We start from the raw sequence: 22,830 nt of genomic DNA on the forward strand, positions 1-22,830 counted from the left end.
ACTGACTAAAACTACACACAGCATTAATTATAACTTTATGATTCTAGTCCATTTCTACAAGTATATGGTTTCAGAGTGGAGTATTCTAATCATTCCTTTAAAGCTATAAATTCCATCAACACTCTCCTACACCCAGGTTCTGTTATCTCAGTTTGTAAATTCCTGGAGGAGACTCTTTCCCCCGGGCCATGAAGAACGAGACACATAGAGAGAACAAAGGATTTCACATGGCGAACTCCTAAATCCCCAAAATGAGAATATGAAACAAAATGTCCACTTGTGGGAATGGTCAGTGGACACTTAAGGGACAGGTATGATGAGTGTGTTTCATTTGGTGACCTTAGAGAGGACAGGAAACACACATGACTATCTCTGAATTTGTACATCTCAATTATGGGGTTTGCATCTAATTAATGTATAAAATGAATGAGTAAATATGAAACTATTTGTGAAATGATATAAGGTGAAGTTACAACTTTAAGGAAAGAGAATTCTATTCCCTTTAAAGTTTAACCAATTCATTGGCCTGCCCCCGTGAGCAGAGACATGATCTGGCATCATGGAACAGCCCTTTTCTACTGTTACGAATAAAACCCCCTCCTGAGGAAATCCTCTTCAGACCATGCGCACCTCGGTCAGCTAAGGGGGCAAAGGTTTGAGTAGAGACCACAAAAACCTCAGTGTCCGCTAAGGTTACAATGCTTGTTGAATTCCTAACCATACCACGTGGAGCATTGGCTACACGGGTGGAAATGGTTAAACTCAGAGTATCGATCCCAACAGAATAAGAGCAAATCGTAGATACTAGTTACTAGTCTGCAGCTAGAAATTATGTCAACCTGGGATGTGAAGACCGACAACCGCTGAAACATAGCTGAAACTATGAGAACATTTCTGAATGGTACTCTGAAGTATTCATTCTAACCACGGAAGACTTGATCTTCAGGGAGGCAGAGAGAGAGATGATGGTGAACTGACTCTCCAACAGAAGGACGGACGATTCCAACAGAGATCAAGACGACAAACTGGGCGTAAATATATATATTGATTGCAATTATTCCAGAATGAGTGAGCGTTCATGTCCGAAGGATTAGCATTTCAATAATATAATTTTTAACTGTGTAGTGACTCCTTTTTTCTTTCCCGCCTTTTTCAGTCCACACCCACTTCCCTTTGTCCACCAAGCCGTCATATCGGCTTAGCCCACTAGGGAACCTCCCCTATCATTTCCTTGTAACCATATCTACTGTTTGTGTGTTTATGCATTTATGAGATTACTTGGTTAGTTAGTAAATAAATTATTAAGACAATTGGTGTGTGGATGATTCATAGTAAAGACTGGGTTCGTGCAGATAACCAACAATTTACGACGTTTGGAATGAGACAAATGTGAGGTAAAGAATAATTAATTAGAAGACTAGAGTGAGTGATTATGAATGTATGCGTTTCTCCTTTATCTCCATTATCTCATTGGGCAAGGTTGCCCACTGACCACGGGTGATTTTATTTGCCCTGCAAAGTGTTTGGAGCAAAATAATAATAATAAATTGTTGGAGACTGTAAAAAGACAAGCAAATATGCTTCCAAGTGATTTTAATTCAGGAAATATGTTCCAAAGTATTGCCACGCATAGTAGAGAGATGTATGTGATCGTAAGGGAAATGTACAGTAAGTTAGGTTGGAACTTATTATGTTTTAGTCAAATATTTTGGATTCTTGCGGTCAATTTGCAATCTACAAAATATTTGTAAATATATTCCAGCCCCCTGACAATCCGCTCATGTGTATATGTTTTCTCACCTGACGTTTTAGCAAAGGACGCTCCCATCTATATATCTCGCCCTCCCTTCCCTCAACTCATCCCTTCCTCCTGAGTGTTAAATAATCAAATTGTGTATGCTTTAAAAGTCAGGATTTCATACTAATTTAGGCTTTTCATCTAGTCGAATTCGCTGCACACGATTGTGGAAGAGAATCGTCTTTTCACACCCACCTGTGTTTGACAACAGCTGATAATTGAACGAATGGCGGGGAACAAATAATATTACGCATCGACGATGACTCCTCAGTATGGATGAGTAGTATGCTGATTTGTTGCTTACTACATACCTTTTTACTAACCAGTACATTCTAAATAGTATGTAGTACGATGAATACACGATATGCAGTTTAAGTATTAGGCAAGAGATTTCGGAAGCGGCCAGAGACTAAACAAATACGGATCAAATACGGCAGATTGTGTTCAGCTCCCTCCTTGCTAAAACTATAACACTGAGGATGGAGAAATAAGGGAGAAAAGGATTTGGTAGGCAGAGAGAGATGGGAGAGAGAGATATGGGAGCTGCCTCCCAGCAAAAACACTAACAGTAAGGAGACAGGGATGAGATGAAGGGAGGGAGAAAGAGAGAGATGAGGGAGAGAAAGATCAGTGCTGCCTATCTGCTAAAACATCAGGAGAGAACACATACACTGGAGGAAGAGAAAGATGGGGATGCAGACTGATGTTTCATCACAAGCCAATCTTCACCTTATATGCCGGTCTCCTGCTTTCTGATTATTATTTCATCTCTGACCAGACTTTGGTCTGTGTGTCTAATGCCATTTGATGAAATACAAAGATAATCCTGTATTTATGAGTCCAACAAATGTGTGCATGTCTCTTTATGTGAGGATCTACGTGTCTTTGTATGCGTTGTACATCAGTGCCTATCTTCATTGGTGCATGTGTGTGTAAGCTCACACGTGAGAATGCATGTGTGCATCCGTCATATGTGAGGGAACATGAGGGAGGTGCAGAGTGAGCAGTGAGCGAGGAGAGAGAGGATCACAGAGGAATTATGCAGCGGAGAATCTCAGCATGCGATACAATATCTACTATGGTATGATTAAGTGATCCAGATGTGATGGGGGATATAAACGCAATAGAACAAATCAAGAGAGATGGGTCAATGGACCCAATACCAAGCCAACATGAAGAAAATGCAATCATTCAGTGCATTGCGCCGCAGTCAGCAAGTAATTAAGAAACCAATACTGACTCAACCGGTTCGCTCTGAACAGAACCACTTTTTTTTCCGTTCCACTGTTCCGACCAGGAAATTAAAGTTCTGAACCGGTTCGAACCCAAACAAAATGACCTATTTATATAGTTACTTTCTGTTCCTTTTTTAACGTATGAAATACAGTTTTTTACATTTAGCTCATTAAATTATGTCAATCAGTGCAGATAGAGCAGGCAAGCTAGTTTGTTTTACATGCGTGATGGACAGACAAGTGGAGCCTATGGTGCAAGATGCCACAGAAATGTTGTGGTGGCAGAGAGCGAGATAGAGTTGAAGAGGCTTGAAGCGATGAGCATCTTGTTATGACATGCATTATACACTAGGTATACCAAATATTAGGAACACCTAATATTGAGTTGCACCCCCCACCTCCTTTTGCCCTCAGAACGGCCTCAATTCGTCAGGCATGGACTCTACAAGGTGTCGAAAGATGGCTGGATATCCTTTGGGTGGTGGACCATTCTTGATACACACGGGAAACTGTTGAACGTGAAAAACCCAGCAGCGTTGCAGTTCTGACACAAACCGGTGCGCCTGGCACCTCCTACCATACCCCGTTCAAAAGGGACTTAAATCTTTTGTCTTGCCCATTCACAAACACAATCCATTTCTTAATTGTCTCGAGGCTTAAAAATCCCCTTCTTCTCCACTGATTGAAGTGGATTTAACAAGTGACATCAATAAGAGATCATAGCTTTCACCTGGTCAGTCCATGTCATGGAAGGAGTAGGTGCTCTTAATGCTTTGTAAACTGTATGAATTAGGTTCGTAGACTTATAGCTACAGTGGTTCCTCCTTTAAAAGTTGCGAGCTTGCACCGCAGGACTTAGAGGTACCCAGCGTCATGGCTTCATTGCTCCAGACCACCACAAGGGGGAGTTTGTAGCGGTATTTATTAGAGAGGGGTAAAGATAAAGATTTTGTTCCGACGCCAGGCAGGTATTAACCATGCCGAAAGGAAAAGAGTAGAATAGAGAGAGTACCACTACCAGACCCACACACATCAGAAGAGACTGCCTAGAGTGGAGCCTGTTTACCAGATAGCCAGTGGAGAGAAAAGAGAATACACACCCTATAAAACCCACATCACTGCACAGGGGTAACCCCACCAAGAACAGCTCATACAATAATAATAATAATAATAATAATAATAATGGCAGAGCAATCGAACAGCAACTTCATACAAAAAAGAACCCAGTCATCAACAGAGGATTTGCAGTAATATATATTATCTTCCAGTGGAGGAGTGCAGAGGGTATGAATGTGGGGGGTGTTCATAGATACAACAAAGGGCTTAAAAATGTCCACAATCTTCTCTCGGCCACATGTCATTAGTACACCCCACCTCAATACAGTTCAAATAACAATACACAACTTGCAAGCAACCTCCCTTTTAACTAAAATGTCCATCCAACTACTTCTGGCAGGGGAATAATAGTCCAGCTCTAATGAACTGAAAAATAGAAAGTCTGTTGCAGGGTAAAGCACTGGAACGATAGAGGGAAGAGAAAGAGAACAAGAGAGATCTTAGCTGTGGTCTTCAGGCGTGCCGGTGTACTGTCTGACCGTCCGATGGATTGTATGTCAAAGCTTCACAACAATGTTTGCTACTAATCCATGCGATCCATAACCGGCGCGTTCCCAAACGAAAACAACCACGGCGTAGAGCGGTCATATCGTAGATGGAGTTAAATACTTTATAATATACACACGCTGAAAACAAACAAAACTTCTGCTGCATAGCACACACAATCAAACTGTCGCGCCACCCAAGAGCTCCTCCCCAGAGAGCTGAACGAGCTGTCTTTATTTCCTCCTTCCTTACTGCTGATGCGCTCTTAAAGTGGCAGCGCACGGTGAAGGCTACGTGCAGGATTTCACCACAAGTTATAGCACTCATTATGCATTTGGGTCCCAAGGATTTTACATGACCAATCATATCGAGTGGTTCCAATGACGAATTTGACGCAGGCCACCCATTCCTGGTGGCTTTCTTCAACAAACATGGCTGACAAAGCCTTACGGTGGAACCAAATGTAAGTAGTCATAACGAGTCAAGCAAAAAATGTACAATTGAGAGGAATATGTTAGCTAGTGTAGAGAAACGTTTGTGCATATTTTTTAGTCATAAAGTTAACTTACAAAAATCGTTATTTAGCAAGTTATCTAACTAGCTAACATTAGCCAGCTAGCTAGCTAGTGTTACGACAGGGGAATTAATTTGTAAACCCTTTACAATGAAGATCTGTGAAGTTATTTGGATTTTTACTAATTATCTTTGAAAGACAGGGTCCTGAAAAAAGGATGTTTCTTTTTTTGCTGAGTTTATGTATATACTGTATTCTATACCATCTACTGCATCTTGCCTATGCCGCATGCCATCACTCATCCATATATTTACAGTTGAAGTCAGAAGTGTACATAAACATTAGCCAAATACTTTTAAATGCAGTTTTTCACAATTCCTGACATTTAATCCTTTTAAAAATCCCCTGTTTTAGGGTAGCCTTCCACAAGCTTCCCACAATAAGTTGGGTGAATTTTGGCCCATTCCTCCTGACAGAGCTGGTGTAACTGATTCAGGTTTGTAGGCCTCCTTGCTCACAAAAGCTTTTTCAGTTCTGCCCACAAATTTTCTATAGGATGGAGGTCAGGGCTTTGTGATGGCCACTCCAATACCTTGACTTTGTTGTCCTTAAGCCATTTTGCCACAACTTGACAACTTTTTATGCTTGGGGTCATTGTCCATTTGGAAGACCCATTTATGAACAAGCTTTAACTTCCTGACTGACGTCTTGAGATGTTGCTTCAATATATCCACATATCCCCCCCCCCCCATGACGCCATCTATTTTGTGAAGTGCACCAGCCCCTCCTGCAGCAAAGCACCCCCACAACATGCTGCTTCCAGCACCGTGTTTCACAGTTGGGATGGTGTTCTTTGGCTTGCAAGCCTCCCCCTTTTCCCTCCAAACATAACAATGGTCATTACAATTCAAGTACAGGCCAACCAGTTCAATTTTTGTTTCATCAGACCAGAGGACATTTCTCCAAAAATTATGATCTTTGTCAACATGGGCAGTTGCAAACCGTAGTCTGGCTTATTTTATGGCGGTTTTGGAGCAGTGGCTTCTTCCTTGCTGAGCGGCCTTCCAGGTTATGTTGATATTGGACTCGTTTTACTGTGGATATAGATCATTTTGTACCCGTTTTATCCGGCATCTTCACAAGGTCCTTTGCTGTTGTTCTAGGTTTGATTTGCACTTTTCTCACCAAAGTACGTTCATCTCTAGGAGACGGAAGGCGTCTTCTTCCTGAGCGGTATGACGGCTGTGTGGTCCCATGGTGTTTCTACCTTCGTACTATTGTTTAGTCTAATAGCCGAGCTAGGTGTGAATTCCCCCCTCCTATCACAGACCAGATTTGCCCTAACGACCAAGGGGTAGCTTGCTCCTCAATGTAATAAAGTTATAACTTTTCAAATATGTTACCTTACACGTTATGTTGGCTGACAATTTGTTAGCTACGCTGTCCTTACTGCTGTAATAATATGCTATGTGGTTCGTATGTACCGGTATGTTAGTGGTCAACTCTCTCAATTTGGTTGAGGTCGGGTGATTGTGGTACCAGGTCATCTGATGCAGCACTACATCACTCTCCTTCTTGGTCAAATAGCCATTACACAACCTGGAGGTGTGTTGGGTCATTGTCCTGTTAAAAAACAAATGATAGGCCATTCCATCTGGTTTGGGCTTAGTGGGACTATTGCTGCAGAATGCTATGGTAGCCATGCTGGTTAAGTGTACCTTGAATTCTAAATAAGTCACAGTGTCACCAGCAAAGCACCACCACACCATTACACCTCCTCCTCCATGCTTTACGGTGGGAAATACACATGCGGAGATCATCTGTTCACCCACACCGCTCGGAACCAAAAATCTTAAATTTGGACTCCAGACCAGATTCCAACGGTCTATTGTCCATTGCTCGTGTTTCTTGGCACGAGCAAGTCTCTTCTTCTTATTGGTGTCCTTTAGTAATGGTTTCTTTGCAGCAATTCGATCATGAAGGCCTGATTCACACAGTCTCCTTTGAACCATTGACGTTGAGATGTGTCTGTTACTTGAACTCTGTGAAGCATTTATTTGGGCTGCAATTTCTGAGGCTCGAAACTCTATTGAACGTATCTTCTGCAGCAGAGGCAACTCTGGGTCTTCCTTTTCTGTGGTGGTCATCATGAGACCCAGTTTCATCATAGTTCTTGATAGTTTTTGCGACTGCACTTGAATAAACTTAAGTTCTTGAAATCTTCCGTATTGACTGACCTTCATGTCTTAAAGTAATGATGGATTGTCGTTTCTCTTTGTTTATTTGAGCCGTTCTTGCCAAAATATGGACTTGGTCTTTTAACAAATAGGGCTATCTTCTGTATACTCCCCCCCCCCCCCCGACCTTGTCACAAAACAACTGATTGGCTCAAACGCATTAATAAAAGAAATTCCACAAATTTCAGTACTTCAGATCAACTTTATTATCCCACCAGGGGGAAATTCATTTGGTCATGTGTTTAAAAATACAGTACATAACACAGAAACGCCACAATAGATTTAATTCAAAGTGCTATAGCTACACATTTAAAGTGAAGGTGAAATATGTTCCTTCTGAAATCAATCTCTTGTTTTCTTACTGTATTTTTCAAGGAAGTTATTTGCGCACCACTGGATGAATTTTGCCATTTCTCGGTCAAAACCTTGAAGAGAGGCTTGGTCTGCGTGGAGGAAACTCACAACAACAGTGTCATTTGCATATTTAAAGAATGTGTGGGCTGCGTCAGAGGCTTGACAATTGTTTGTGTACAGTGTGTATAGTATCGGTGAAAGTATGCAACTTTTTAATTTAGTTTATTAATTCGACCATTTTAAAAAACAAGCACACAAACTTAAAAGCCATATCTGCACATGAATAAAATCATCGAGGATAACACACAATAAAGTCTGGGACTTATTTCCATTGTGGTCCTCTGGAGACAAGATGGCTAGACAAGACCGAACACAGTATGGCAGTGAAATAATAAAACAAAACATAAAAGAAGAACATCTCTCTCACCATTCCAGGTACATCATAGGGATTATTCACATCGGCACAGAGGACATCAAACATATTTTTACTTTATTTTTTAAAGCTGTCCAGAGAGGTCGTTGTTTTTATAGGCCGAGGCAACTCATTCCATTCCATTCTGAGGCTCCAGTATCCAAGGAAAGTAATCAATTAGATATCTGGGCGCAGGACCATAAATACTAGTGTAAACCAAACCTAGTCTAATCTGGGACACCCTAGCCTCAACAGGCAGCCAGTTTAGTTCCTGAAAGCAGCTCCTGCCTATGTGAGTACGTGGACTCACCTTCAATACTACCCTGATCAGCTTATTCTGGAGCTTCCCCTTCATATATGATTCGATAAGCCCCCAAACCAGGAAGTACTAGCGTAGTCAAAATGGCATTGAATGAGGTCAGTGGTTAGCACTTTCATGGAGTCCTTATCAAGCAGCTTGGACTTTCCAGCCMAAAACTTAGTCCTGGCATTAACCTTCCCTAACACCTTATTGGCCATGCTCACACCTCCCAAGCTTCCATCAAGGATACATCCGAGGTAGCTAACAGAGGTTTTAGTAGTCAGCACCTCACCCCCTAAATCCACTCTGATTTCAGACAACCTACACAATTTAGGTCTGGATCCAAAAATAATTGCTTCAGTTTTCCCTAAGTGCAGAGATAGCTTATTATCTCCAAGCCATTTGCTAATGTTAGTAAGCTCTGTGCTAAGTATTGTCTCCAATATAGTTTAACTTTTGTGAGACACCAGAAGTGTAGAGTCATCCGCATAAAGAAAAAGACGGAAAAGAACAAGCATCTTTCATTTAATTAATATACAATAAAAACAGCAGAGGCCCAAGCACGGTCCCCTGCGGAACGCCACAACTCATTGGTTTTGCCTGAGACAGTGAACCATTAACCTCTACTACTTGCTCCCTTCCTGATAAATAGGACTTTACCCAGCCTAGAGGGATACTGCTTAACCCCAGTGCCTCCAGTTTGGAAATTAGGAGACAGTGGTTAACTGTATCAAAGGCCTTCTGTAGGTCAAGCAGTAGCATTCCACACAGATTTCCCTCATCAATCTCTTTCCTGATGAAGTCAGTCAAGTAAAGTAGACATGAATCAGTGGAGTATGTTTTTCTAAAACCCGACTGGAAATCATACATTAGACCCTGTTTGTTAAAACTTCTTCTTAATAGGGGGGCGCTGTTTTCACTTTGGGAAAAATCGTGCCCAAATTAAACGGATTCGTACTCTGTTCTAGATCATACAATATGCATATTATTATTACTATTGGATAGAAAACACTGAAGTTTCTAAAACTGTGAATTATATCTGTGAGTAAAACAGACCTCATTTGGCAGCAAACTTCCAGACAGGAAGTGAAAATTCTGAAAAAAGGGGCTCTGTCAGGGCCTGCCTATTCAACTGGCTTGTATTTATGGATCTGTATGCACTTCATACGCCTTCCACTAGATGTCAACAGGCAGTAGAAGGTTGAATGGGGTGTCTAACTTGATGTGAGGCCGAATGAGAGCTTTTGGAGTGACAGGTCCGCTCTTTTGTCAGTTTTCAACTGTGCGCCGGGGAACCTCACATTGTCTTCTGAAAAGCGTTCGGTATACACGGCGAATTGCTCCGGCTCTGATTTTATTGGATACATATGAGAAAAACATCATAAAGTAGGATTTTTCCAGTTTGACCAGTTTATTCAACGTTTATTGGGACTTTTGGAATTTTTCGTTCCAGGCGCCAAGAGTTGATGGGCATGTTCGCGCCACAATGCTAGCCAAAGTTGCTAATTCGACAGAAGAAATGGACATTCTAAAACCAATCAACGATTTATTCTGGAACTAGGACTCCTTGCACAACATTCTGATGGAAGACCAACAAAGGTAAGAGAATATTTATGATATTTCGTATTTTTGTGGTAAATGTTGGCTCCAACAAGGCGAAGAATATGTGAGCGCTGTCTCACAATACTGCATGCTGTATGTTGTACTAAAGTTATTTTTAAAAATCTAACACAGCGGTTGCATTAAGAACCAGTGTATCTTTCATTTGCTGTACAACATGTATTTTTTAGTAAAGTTTATGATGAGTTTTTTGGTTAGATTAGGTGACTGTCCAAAATATCTCCGGAGAATTTTGTGCATTATGGCTACGTATTCACAATGTAAAACCAGGATTTGTAGTTCTAAATATGCACATTTTCGAACAAAACATAAATGTATTGTATAACATGATGTTATAAGACTGTCATCTGATGAAGTTGTCCAAAGGTTAGTGATTAATTTTATCTCTATTAGTCGGTTTTGTGAAAGCTATCTTTACGGTGAATAAATGGCGTTGTGTGTTTGGCTATTGTGGTGAGCTAATAGAAATATATATTGTGTTTTCGCTGTAAAACACTTTTAAAAAAAAACTGAAATATTGGCTGGATTCACAAGATGTTTATCTTTCATTTGCTGTACACCATGTATTTTTCATAAATGTTTTATGATGAGTATTTATGTATTTCACGTTGCACTAATTATTCTGGCTGCTTTGGTGCTATTTGTGATGGTGGCTGCAATGTAAAACTACGATTTATACCTCAAATATGCACATTTTCGAACAAAACATAAATGTATTGTATAACATGATGTTGTAAGACTGTCATCTGGTGAAGTTGTTCAAGGTTAGTGATTCATTTTATCTCTATTTGTGGGTTTTGTGAAAGCTACCTATGCGGTGGAAACATGGTGAAAACATGGCGTTGTGTGTTTGGCTATTGTGGTGAGCTAATATAAATACATAGTGTTTTCGCTGTAAATTATTATTTTTTTAAACGGAAATGATGGCTGGATTCACAAGATGTTTATCTTTCATTTGCTGTATTGGACTTGTGATTTCATGAAATTATATTATATGATATTCCCTGTCGCGTTAGGCTAGGCTATGCTAGTCAGCATTTTTGATGAGGAGGATCCCGGATCCGGGAGGGAGACTCGTTAGAGGTTAACATATTCATACATTTGCTCATGTACAATTCTCTCCAGGATCTTTGATGTTACACAAAGGATAGATACAGGCGTATAATTCCCAGGGTCAGACTTGATCCCCTTCTTATACAGAGATATAACTTTAGCTTGTTTCATGTCCCTGGGAAAGGTGCCTTGCTCAAGAGAGAGATTAACGATATGAGTAATACAAGGGCCAATTTGCTCAGCAGAATCTATTAGAAACCTTGCAGGAATATTATCCAGGCCTGTGGCTTTGGAGCATTTAAGCTCTGCCAGCATACTGACTATTTTGGCTGTTGCTACCTTTGCAAAAGAAAAGGAGTTTGGCTGAACCCCTAACTCTACATAATACTTCTTGACTTGGTTGCTTCCATACAAACTAGAACTGGTGGGCAGCTTGCTAACCAGCTTGCTGGCAACAGAAGTAAAAAAAAAGAAAAAAAGAGTTGAAGTCATTGGCAACCTCTGCTTTTTCATATACCATCTCCCCTTTGCTGTTCAGTCCAATACTGTTTAGTTTGTTTTTAGTAGTACTACTACAGCCTAGTTCCTTAAAATATTTCCAAAGCTTTTTAGGGTCATTTTTGTTTTCAATTATTTTCTCAGCAAAGTAACCCCTCTTAGCTTCATCCATCCATGGGAAGGCAGATATCCAGCCAGACAATCTCCAGATCAGCGTTTAAATCCGATCTGACGTTAAAAGCAATGTCTGATCTTACAAACGCACATATTCCCCCACGGTTCCGATTCCGATTCTTCCTGACAACAGAGTAATTACCTGACTTAATTTCTGAGTCACAAACAGATGAATCCAACCATGTATCAGTAAAACATAAGACACCCACCTCTGATTTGCAAACCAACAGGCGTATCTCATCGATCTTCGGTAGGAGGCTTCGGACGTTTAGGTGCACAAAATGTAAGCCCTTCTTCCCAAAGGCCTCATTGAATTCCCGATCCACTTTTAACTCACCTCCCACTGCGCTGCCATCTTCCCACTGCCCTGCCTCCGGTGGCCTCTGTCACCATGGAGCACCCCTCCCCAGGTGCCACTCCATCGTCCTCACCACCGTGTCCCCCGTCACTCGCCTCTGGTTGCCGCCGCTCCGCTGTGGACCCCCCCTCCTCCGGTGCACTCTCCACCCTCGGTAAGTCCTCTGGTCCCACTCTACCTTCAGTGCTCACACACCCCTTGGGTACAGCACACCGACAGCAACGGTAAGCTTCATTGACCCAATGTCCAAAGCTAGAATCGCTGCATTTTAAATGAATCCACTGCGCGCATTCCAAACATTCCAAAGCTTTGCTGTTACTCTTTATCCACCGTTCGGAAGAGGAGCATGGGTGCATAGGCCGTTTGATGGGGTTCGTGATAGTGAGGTCCAGGGCATTGATGGATATCACCCGATAAGAGAAGATAGAGTTATTAGAAGATCGCCACCATTAATTTGCGATTTCAGACCGGATTTCGATGATCATTTTGGTTTGTGCCAAGGTGCTATGAAAGTTTGGTATATAACATTACTTCCAAATCCGAAGTGCTGGATGCCATCAAGTGTTTGCATGACAGAAGTTGCTGAGAATTTACTATTCTTTAATCTAAATAGCAGATGCAATTATTTCCAGTAACATTTAAAACAAACACAAAGTAAAAGTGCTGCCACCATGCCGAACTTGCCGGTCGCCATCTTTTTTTTTTTTTTTAGTGGCTCCCGTATTCACCGTTCTAGATGTAGAGATGGCAGAGTTAAACTTCACTTGTTGAGTACGGTTCATAAATAAACTAGTAATCCACTTGATCAGTAGAGAGTTAACCCCCAAGTTGACCAGCTTATCCACAAGTAACGCATCATCAACACCCTTGGAGGCACAGCAGGAAAATTTGTTTGAGTCTAATTGGGATGAGAGACAAGAGAGTAGTTGTTTTTGAATTATTTTTTCAAAACATTGCATTAGGTATAGATGTCATGGCTCCAGGGCATGAATCATTATTTTCTTTTGGCCTGTTGTTTTTAGGTATTGCGACAATTAGCAACTTCTTCCATAAGTCTGGAATTATCCCACTGTTCAGTGACAGCTGGAACAGCTTCTGGAACGGTAATGTGAGCTGGTCTGTGCATGCTTGAAGTGCCTTGCTGCTGACACCGTCTGGACCATATGATTTTAGTGGGTTGATACGTTGAATGTTTTGCTTGAAGTCATTCACAGAGATCTGTATATCAACAGTTGGTATGCTGTCTATACTGTCCAAGGCCACTTTCTGCTGCGACGTAAAATCACACTTCAAACCTACAATAGAAACCGTTCAAATCACTTGCAAAAGCAAGGTCATTTGACAGTCATACAATGTCTCTTTGGTTTGTAGGCTGTGATGGTTTGTAGCCCTTGCCAGGCTTTACTACTGTCCTTGAAAAGGTTTTCTAAATTTGTCTTTGTATGCTGCCATGCACTCCTTGATTTTGCTTTAAAGTCGCCTCTGAATATTTTTCCTTCCCTCTTTACTGCCACATGATTTAAAAACACTATTCTTTTCTGTCTGAGAAGCTCTTAATTCACGAGTTTCCCATGGTTTAATATTGGGGAAGATGTTGACTTTCTTTTTGGGATTAATGAGATCCTCACAGAAACAAATGTACTCAGGAGACGGTATCCGCTGCCTCTTCCAGGTCATCCGCGCTGTCCGTCAAGGTCGCCCAGTCAGTGGACTCAAAACAGTCCTGAAAGGCATCAGGAGTCCATCTTTTAAATCTCCAACTTTTTATCCTTCTCTCTAAATGTTCAGATAGATTGCACATGTTAGATTCTCCCATGTTCAGCTTTACTGCTTCAGGTGACTGTCTCAACATTGGTTACAAGGTCATGAATTAAGTCGGCAGCTATTTTGGTGTCAGCGGAGGGGGCTATGTAAACAATAGTCGGACTTGATTGATTGTTCCGTATACCAGGTCTCAGATAGACAGATCAAGCAGGATTGTCGGTACTCAGAGGTATTGGGTACAAGCACATGGCTCATCAGTCTTATTCCTTATACTTTGTACATCACCATGTATAATAGATGGAAGAGGTGTTCTGAAGGGCTGTTTTTTAATCCGAATTCCGAATTCCTCTTCTACTGCCACGTTTCCTTGGTTTAGAAGCCTTTCCTTGGGAACATGTTCATTGTATTAATGGTGGTATTCCATTGCAGTGTAGACTTGCAGCAAAGGGTCGGAGATTGAGCAGGACATCGCTTGTGTATGATATCTGCAGTTGTGGCTCGCTGTATCCATTGAAGGTTAGGTCGACAGCTTGTTTGGTGCGTTTTACACAAATACGGATTAAAACTAACAGCCAAAGTACTGCTATTTGCCTCATTATCAATTCAATTTAATACCACTAAAACCTTGGTTGGTTGAGGTAGATTGCAACTTTAAAACAACAAAAAATCATGAGTACAAATGACTGTCGCTGCAAGAACAGACGCCTCAACAAGTGATGAACAAACAAACCGTGAGCCACGGTTCATAACCTTGATGTGAGTTGCCTGACTGAAACATTGCTCAAGCCTGATTAATGTACTGTGGTAAACGAGGCCTCTCCTCCTGTTTACAATAGTGACCAGAGGTGCTGCTAACATTTACGACAGCAAATTTCAATAGTAAAAAAAAAAAAAGACTGTCTTTTGAGCTTCTAGTCATGATCTCGATGCAGCCTACTCAATCCCTTTTTATAGCTACTGTTTACAGACATCCTGAGCAGTATATAGTCTTCCTCACTGAGTTCCCTAAATTCCTATCGGACCTTGTAGTCATAGCAGATAATTCAAATTTTTGATGACTTTAATATTCACATGGAAAAGTCCACAGACGCACTCCAAAAAGGCTTTCGGAGCCATCATCGACAAAGTGAGTTTTGTCAAACACGTCCCCGGACCTATGCATTGCCACAGTCATACCCTAGATCTAGTTTTGTCCCGTGGAATAAATATTGTGGATCTGTTTTTCCTCATCATCCTGGACTATCGGACCACCAATTGCAACAATTAATCTGCTCAGACCCCAACCAAGGATTATCAAAATCCGTGCTATACATTTTCAGATAACACAAAGATTCCAAAATGCCCTTCAAGACTCCCTCCACCTACCCAAGGACGTCGGAGTACAAAAATCGGTTAACCACCTAACCGAGGAACTAAATTTAACCTTGCGTAATACCCTAGATTCTGTCACAACCCTAAAAACCAAAAAAGTTTGCCTTGACTGACAGCTCTTTGAAACACCCTTGTGGTCATTGCCAGGTAACAAGGTAAACAATGGCCACATGTCGTTGATGACAAGGTAAACAATGGACAGCATGTCATTCCAAGCCTAAATAAAATGCCTCAACCCAATTTTCTCTGAAAATTGCACTCGTGGTCAACAGAGTTGATCATGGACTGTTGGATATCAGACAAACAGCAGCAATACACAATTGCATTTCTATTGTTTTGTAACTAATTACAGAATACTGTTCACTGATACACTTCTTATTATAATTAGAGCCATAAGCCTAATATAGACACCTGGCAGCCGTGCACAGGACCCATTGAGTCATACATTTTGTAACACTCATCTCCCGTTCGAATGCTTGAAAAAACAATACAAAGAAACAAATATCATATCATGTAAAAGTGAAATACTTAGGCTTTAAGAAATGCAAACTACAGAGATTGATGGGGAGGGGAGCGGGAAAGGAGAGAGACCCATGTACCCCGCTTCAATCAAGCAGGCTTCAGTCATCCCCAAGACTGAAGCGGGAGACACATCCAGCTATGGCCTCCTTGTCAGGCTCTCACACTGGGAAGACAGGAGTCCTGGGATGGAGAGCAAGCACAGGTTCCCCTCATACGGTGCTGGATAAAGGGTGACCTCATTGAAGAGGAGATCCAGGATCCTGTCTAAGTAACCTGTTATGTTATTGAAAAGGGAAATGTTTTACCCCCGGGTTGTGCAGTGGTCTAAGGCACTGCATCGCAGTGCCACCAGAGATTCTGGGTTCGAGCCCAGGCTCTGTCGCAGCCGGCCGCGACCTGGAGGCCATGGGGCAGCGCATAATTGGCCCAGCGTCGTCCGGGTTAGGGAGGGTTTGGCCGGCAGGGATATCCTTGTCTCATCGCGCACTAGCGACTCCTGTGGTGGGCCGGGCGCAGTGACTAGGTCGGCAGGTGTATGGTGTTGCATTTACATTTTTGTTCAGTGTATTTATTGTTCTGAGTTATGATGCTATCAATTTGTTGATTTAGTGATCTACTCATTCTACAATGTGTTTTCTTGTGTTTTTGAAGTACTCAATTTGAAATATGCAATATTTGGTTGTGCACTTTTTTGTGAAACTTTTCAATGTTCGTATTTGGAAATGTTTGTGTGCCTGAAATGCTCAATTGATGCAGATTTTAAATTAATAACTAACTATGATTTACAGCATCATGGGTCTGTCTCCACAGCATATTCCCCCTTCTTCGCCTTTGGGAAAGCTGATTTTGTCTCACAGCATTCCTGCTGCGGTGGGCGTCTGGGAAGCTGTGCAGACAGAGAAGATGTTGAATTCCCGAAAATGTCTATCAAAAACTCATTTTCTGGACAATATTCCTTCATGCCAGCTGTGTGTTGCCAGTTCTCAGACTCAAGGTAGGGGGTTTAGGGATGGAACAAAAAAAAGTGGCTATCAGGTGTGTCACAGAAAATATAACATCCAAGCAGCAACAGCCAGATTATCTAACGTTAGCACCCCGATTCCCCCAAAATGCGGTGTCAGACTCATCCAACTCTGATACTTACGTTATGGTCAGCGCTTGCAAGATCCACTGTCAACAATGGTACAGCATCCGTCTTCAGGATTAGCGTTCAATTTACACTATGGCATCCATGTTGCTGACACGTGTATAAAATCAAGCACACAGACATGCAATCTCCATAGACAAACATTGGCAGTAGAGTGGCCTTACTGAAGAGCTCAGTGACTTTCAACGTGGCACCGTCATAGGATGCCACCTTTCCAACAAGTCAGTAAGTCACATTTCTGCCCTGCTATAGCTTCCCTGGTCAAATATAAGTGGAAACGTTTAGGAGCAACAGCGGCTCAGCCGCGAAGTGGAAGGCCACACAACCTTCATGAAATGGGTTTCCTTGGCCGAGCAGCCGCACACAAGCCTAAGATCACCATGCGCAATGCCAAGCGTTGGCTGGAGTGGTGTAAAGCTTGCCGCCATTGGACTCTGGAGCAGTGGAAACTCGTTCTCTGGAGTGATGAATCATGCTTCACAGTCTGGCAGTCGAAAGGACGAATCTGGGTTTGGCGGATGCCAGGAGAATGCTACCTGCCCGAATGCATAGTGCAAACTGTAAAGTTTGGTGGAGGCGGAATAATGGTATGGGGCTGTTTTTCATGGTTCGGTCTCGGTCCCTTAGTTCCAGTGAAGGGAAATCTTAACGCTACAGCATACAATGACATTCTAGATGATTCTGTGCTTCCAACTTTGTGGCAACAGTTTGGGGAAAGGCCTTTCCTGTTAGAGCATGACAGTGCCCCGATGCACAAACAAGGTCCATACAGAAATGGTTTGTTGAGATCTGTGTGGAAAATTTTGACAGGCCTGCACAGAGCCCTGACCTCAACCCCATTGAACACCTTTGGGATGAATTGGAACGCCGACCGCGAGCCATGCCTAATCACCCAACATCAGTGTCCAACCTCACTAATGCTCTTTTGGCTGAATGGAAGCAAGTCCCCGCAGCAATGTTCCAACATCTAGTGGAAAGCCTTGCCAGAAGATTGGCGGCTGTTATAGCAGCAAAGGGGGGACCAACTCCATATTAATGCCTATGATTTTGGAATGTAATGGTCGACAAGCAAGTGTCCACATGCTTTGGCTTTGTTTACAAAAAAGTAAGGCGTAAGCGCACATGATGATGATTTTAAGGTGGTGCATATTTAAATTAGTAAAGATGATAAGACACTTTAATGACTTTTCCGGCTTTATGTGACGTTGCATGAAGCCAGAAGTAAATCTTTGGTAATGCCTGCCTCCTGAATCCAAGTGTTTGACACGGGGGGGAGGGGACCAGTAACTTTATGATAAAACTTTATCAATGTACCAGCTACAGTCAATGTTCATACTTGGGTCACCCTACTTTGAACTCTCCATTCTATCCACACTACTTTTTATGAATTAAATCATGGTAGAATCTCCCTCTAGTCAATGCTTGCACAATGTCAACGATTGATTCACCGTGATGGAGAATGAGCCAGTGCACGCTTTTACTGTATATTTGGGAGATACTGACCTTTGACCTATGCACCTCTCCATCGTCGTCCTCTCCTCCAACCCCAAGTATCTTCCTGGTCTTCAGCCGGCTCACCAGGTCTGACTGACTGTGTTTCTTCATCAAAGGAGGACGGGGCTTAGAGGCCATGGTACACTAACCTGGATAGAGTGGGAGAGAGTTTTAACACACATTTTAGCACTTAAGGGGATAATACAGAGCTTGCATGGCCCTTCGATTCAGAACAATCATGTAAAAAGATCAACAGGAAAGAGGGGCAAGAGTGAGAAATTTAGGGGAGAGAGAGTGTGAAGGGGGGGCACAGATGAAGCAGAGAGAGAAACGGAAGAGAGAGAGAGAGGAGAGGGCAGAGAGAGGAAAGAGGGATAGGGAGAGACGAAGAGAGAGTGAGATAGTGTTCAGAAAACCTTGTAATGTCATTCTCCTGCCTTTAGATATCACAGACAAAAATACAACCATACTGTACCAATAACACTAGGTGGAGAGTAAAGTATCTTATGCAACACCAGCATTATGTAAGATAGGACAGATGAGGACAAGCAACCATAGGGTAACCTACAGTAGAGCCCATACAATACAGTCAGTACCTGTACAGTATCTCTATACTGCAGATACAGGTAGTACTCAACACTGTATCGATGACGAAATCTTTCAAATAGGTTGAGCATTTGCTTTATCCTGCCTGGAGTGCCAGATGGGCGGGGTTTGGACTTTGTGACTTTTCTATTGATTCCTTTGCAACAGGCAAGTTCAATCAAATGGTATTTGTCACATGCGCCGAATACAACAGGTGCAGAGCTTAACGTGAAATGACATACAAGCCCTTAACCAACAATGCAGTTCAAGAAATAGAGCTAAGAAAATATTTACTAAATACACTAAAGCAAAAAAATGTAATAAAAGCAACACAGAATAACAATAACGAGGCTATATACAAGGGGTACCGGTACAGAGTCAATGGGGGTGGAAGCTGTTAAGGAGCCTTTGGAATTAGACTTGACGCTCCAGTACCAGAGACCACAGTCTATGACTTGGGTGACTAGAGTCTTACACAATTTTTGGGGCCTTCCTCTGACACGCCTATTATATATATATGTCCTGGATGGCAGGAAGCTTGTCACCAGGGATGATGTACTGGGCCGTACGTACTACCCTCTTGAGCGCCTTATGGTCGGATGCCGAGCAGTTGCACACCAGGCGGTGATGCAAACGGTCAGGATGCTCTCGATGGTGCAGCTGTAGAACGTTTTGAGGATCTGGGGACACGTGCCAAATCTTTTCAGTCTCCCGAGGGCTGTTGTTATGCCCTCTTCACGGCTGTCTTGGTGTGTTTGGACCATGATAGTTTGTTGCTGATGTGGACACCAAGGAACTTGAAACTCTTGACCGCTGCGTCGTCAGCAAACTTAATGATGGTGTTGGAGTCGTGCTTGGTCATGCAGTTGTGGGTGAACAGGGAGTACAGGAGGGAACTAAGCACGCACCCCTGAGGATCAGCATGGCAGATGTGTTGTTGCCTACCTTACCACTTGGTGACGGCTCGTCAGGAAGTATTTTAACACACACCTTGAAGTGGAGCCGTCTGTCATTCTCTCTCTGGAGGCAGAAGTGTCTCTGTCTAGATCGATTAGGTTCCACTGTCAACATCAGAAGTGATGGGATTAACAACTCCACATTGAATACTACATGGGGATGAATTACTGCCACGACACGTTTGGTGAGTAGGCCGAGGCTGAGTGATTCTGATGAAAATAAACTTGTCTTTATCAAACTAAAGTATTTGCATATTTTCACTGTCTTTGTTTACGGGGATTTTTGCCTTGTCTAACCAAAATGGCATTAGCAGTTCACCAGGTAGCCTAAGCGGAAAATAGACGGGACGCATTTATTCCAAAACTGCAGCTCATTGTTCGAACACATTTCCCTACTTCAGTCAACCATTCCATTTTGAATTTGTGATCAAACTGTGTAGCTTGTGTATCCCATCAGTTAGATACATTCTTATAGGCATTTATTTCTGTAGGCCTAACGGGAGCTTGTGTGCACACTCGGCACGCGTGTGCAGAGGGAACGGTCGGAACGCAATTGAGTGAGTGACACATGGATGGGAAAAGGATTTTAGGGAGAACTGTGATGGTTGGCTTGGTTTCTTTTTTGTTGTGCCCTTCAAATGCACATGTACAAATGGAACATGTGTGAAATATAGGTAAAAGGTGATTCACACATCATTCTTACATGAACATGACTCTTGTTCAACACGTTGGCGAACTAAATAAATCAAATGATCATCCATAAATCACCTTTTATAATCTGTATCATATCACACCTCACTCACTCACTCCACATTGTGCCGGCAGCAACAAAGGCTCGCCACTTCTGCCTGCCTGTCTGGATATCTGTCCATTATGAGGACCCCTCGATGCAGAGAATAAGGACTATGGATGGCTGTTTGTCTGCCTGCTTGCTTGTCTGTCAGTCGTCTATCCATAAGGACCATTGATGAGAGGAACAGGACACGCTGTAGGGATCCTATTGATCAGGGCTAATGAATAGAGCTAGAGGCCCAACTGAGGCCCGAATGGAACCAGGCTATTATCAGAACAGAGTAATGAAGGGGGAATCAGACTCAGTGTCACCCTCCAGACCAACGCTCTGGGATGACAGAGACAAGTGTGACCCTCCAAACCAACGTTGTGACAGAGACAACATTGTCACCCTCCAGACAAGCAATCTGGGACAAGTAGTGCGTGGATTATCTTTAGGGACAGATACAATGCGGCCCTCCAGACAATGGAACTGAAGTCTGATATTCTCTGTAACACCCTGCTGCCATTTGTCTATAAGAACAAATCGTTTTGGACAGACAAAGAAAATGAACAACAAGCGAGGGAAATGAATGTTCTCTTCCTCTTAAAATAATGATTTCCCTACAGGAAATTGCGAGAAAAAAAACGAACTCTTGGCTAGGCACATAGAGGATCCATTTGCTATTGAAGAACGTAAAAAGCAAAGCATTGTGAGTGAATCAGAGGGGCTTCATTTGTCCAATTGAAAGTGTATCAACCCAGTTAGACACACACAAATATCCGTAAGTGAAAGCAAAAAAACTTTTGATTCATTCATAAGCCAAATTGCCCAGCTGGGTTTTATTACAGGCAGAGAAACGAAAGAGTGCGAGAGGGACAGCAGCCCCGTAAGACACGGGGCGGCGGCCTATGCATTTATGTAAACAGCTGATGCACGATATCTAAGGAAGTCTCAAGGTTTTGCTCGCCTAAGGTAGAGTATCTCATGATAAGCTGTAGACCGCACTATCTACCTAGAGAGTTTTGATCTGTATTTTTCGTAGCTGTCTACATTCCACCAGAGTGCGAGGTTGGCACTAAAACCGCACTAAATTAGCTGTATTCCGCAATAAGCGGAAAACAGCTCAACCAGAGGCGGCGCTCATAGTGACCGGTGACTTTAATACAGGGAAACTTAAATCAGTTTTACCTCATTTCTATCAGCATGTTAAATGTGCAGCCAGAGGGAACAAAATTCTAGACCACCTTTACTCCACACACAGAGACGTGTACAAAGCTCTCCCTCGCCATCCATTTGGAAAATCTGACCATAACTCTGATTCCTGCTCAGATCATCAAGCCACTGCCTGTTCACCCCGCTATCATCCAGAAGGCGAGGTCAGTACAGGTGCATCAAAGCTGGGACCGAGAGACTGAAAAACAGCTTCTATCTCAAGGCCATCAGCCATCGCCAACATACTGGCTCAATCTCTAGCCACTTTAATAATTAAAAACTGGATGTAATAAATGTATTACTAGTCACTTTAAACAATGTCACTTTATACAAGGTTTACATACCCTACACTACTCATCTCATATGTATATAGTGTACTCTACCATCTACTGCGTCCCCCTCGGTTAGCGCGCACTGCGCCCGGCCCGCCACAGGAGTCGCTGGAGCGCGATGAGACTTCCTAGACTTCCTGATGGGTCACCCCCAGCCACGCTGATCCTCAACATGGGTGCCCCTCAGGGGTGTGTGCCCAGTCCCCTCCTGTACTCTTTGTTCACTGATGACTGCATGGCCAGGCACAACTCCAACACCATCATTAAATTTGCTGATGACAAAACAGTGGTAGGCCTGATCACCGACAACGATGAGACAGCCTATAGGGGGAGGTCAGAGACCTGACTGTGTGGTGCAAGGACAACAACCTCTCCCTCAACGTGATCAAGACAAAGGAGATGATTGTGGACAACAGAAAATGAGGACTGAGCACGCCCCCATTCTCAATGACGGGGCTGTAGTGGAGCAGGTTGAGAGCTTCAAGTTCCTTGGCGTCCACATCACCAACAAACTAA

At 42.6% G+C, this 22,830-nt stretch overlaps 1 protein-coding gene across 1 annotated transcript in view; it reads right to left on the reverse strand.

Moving 5' to 3' along the window:
- Positions 1–22,830, reverse strand: part of LOC111952268 (tumor protein p53-inducible protein 11) — a 122,687-nt gene that overhangs the window by 51,226 nt on the left and 48,631 nt on the right. The window contains exon 2 of the mRNA XM_023970821.2: positions 18,464–18,603. Within this exon, the coding sequence (XP_023826589.1) occupies positions 18,464–18,592 (129 nt within the window). The 5' untranslated portion in view covers positions 18,593–18,603. The remainder of the gene's footprint in view (positions 1–18,463; positions 18,604–22,830) is intronic.

The sequence above is a fragment of the Salvelinus sp. IW2-2015 genome, linkage group LG26 (genome assembly GCF_002910315.2).
Source record: "Salvelinus sp. IW2-2015 linkage group LG26, ASM291031v2, whole genome shotgun sequence".
In the NCBI taxonomy this organism is placed as follows: Eukaryota; Metazoa; Chordata; class Actinopteri; order Salmoniformes; family Salmonidae; genus Salvelinus; species Salvelinus sp. IW2-2015.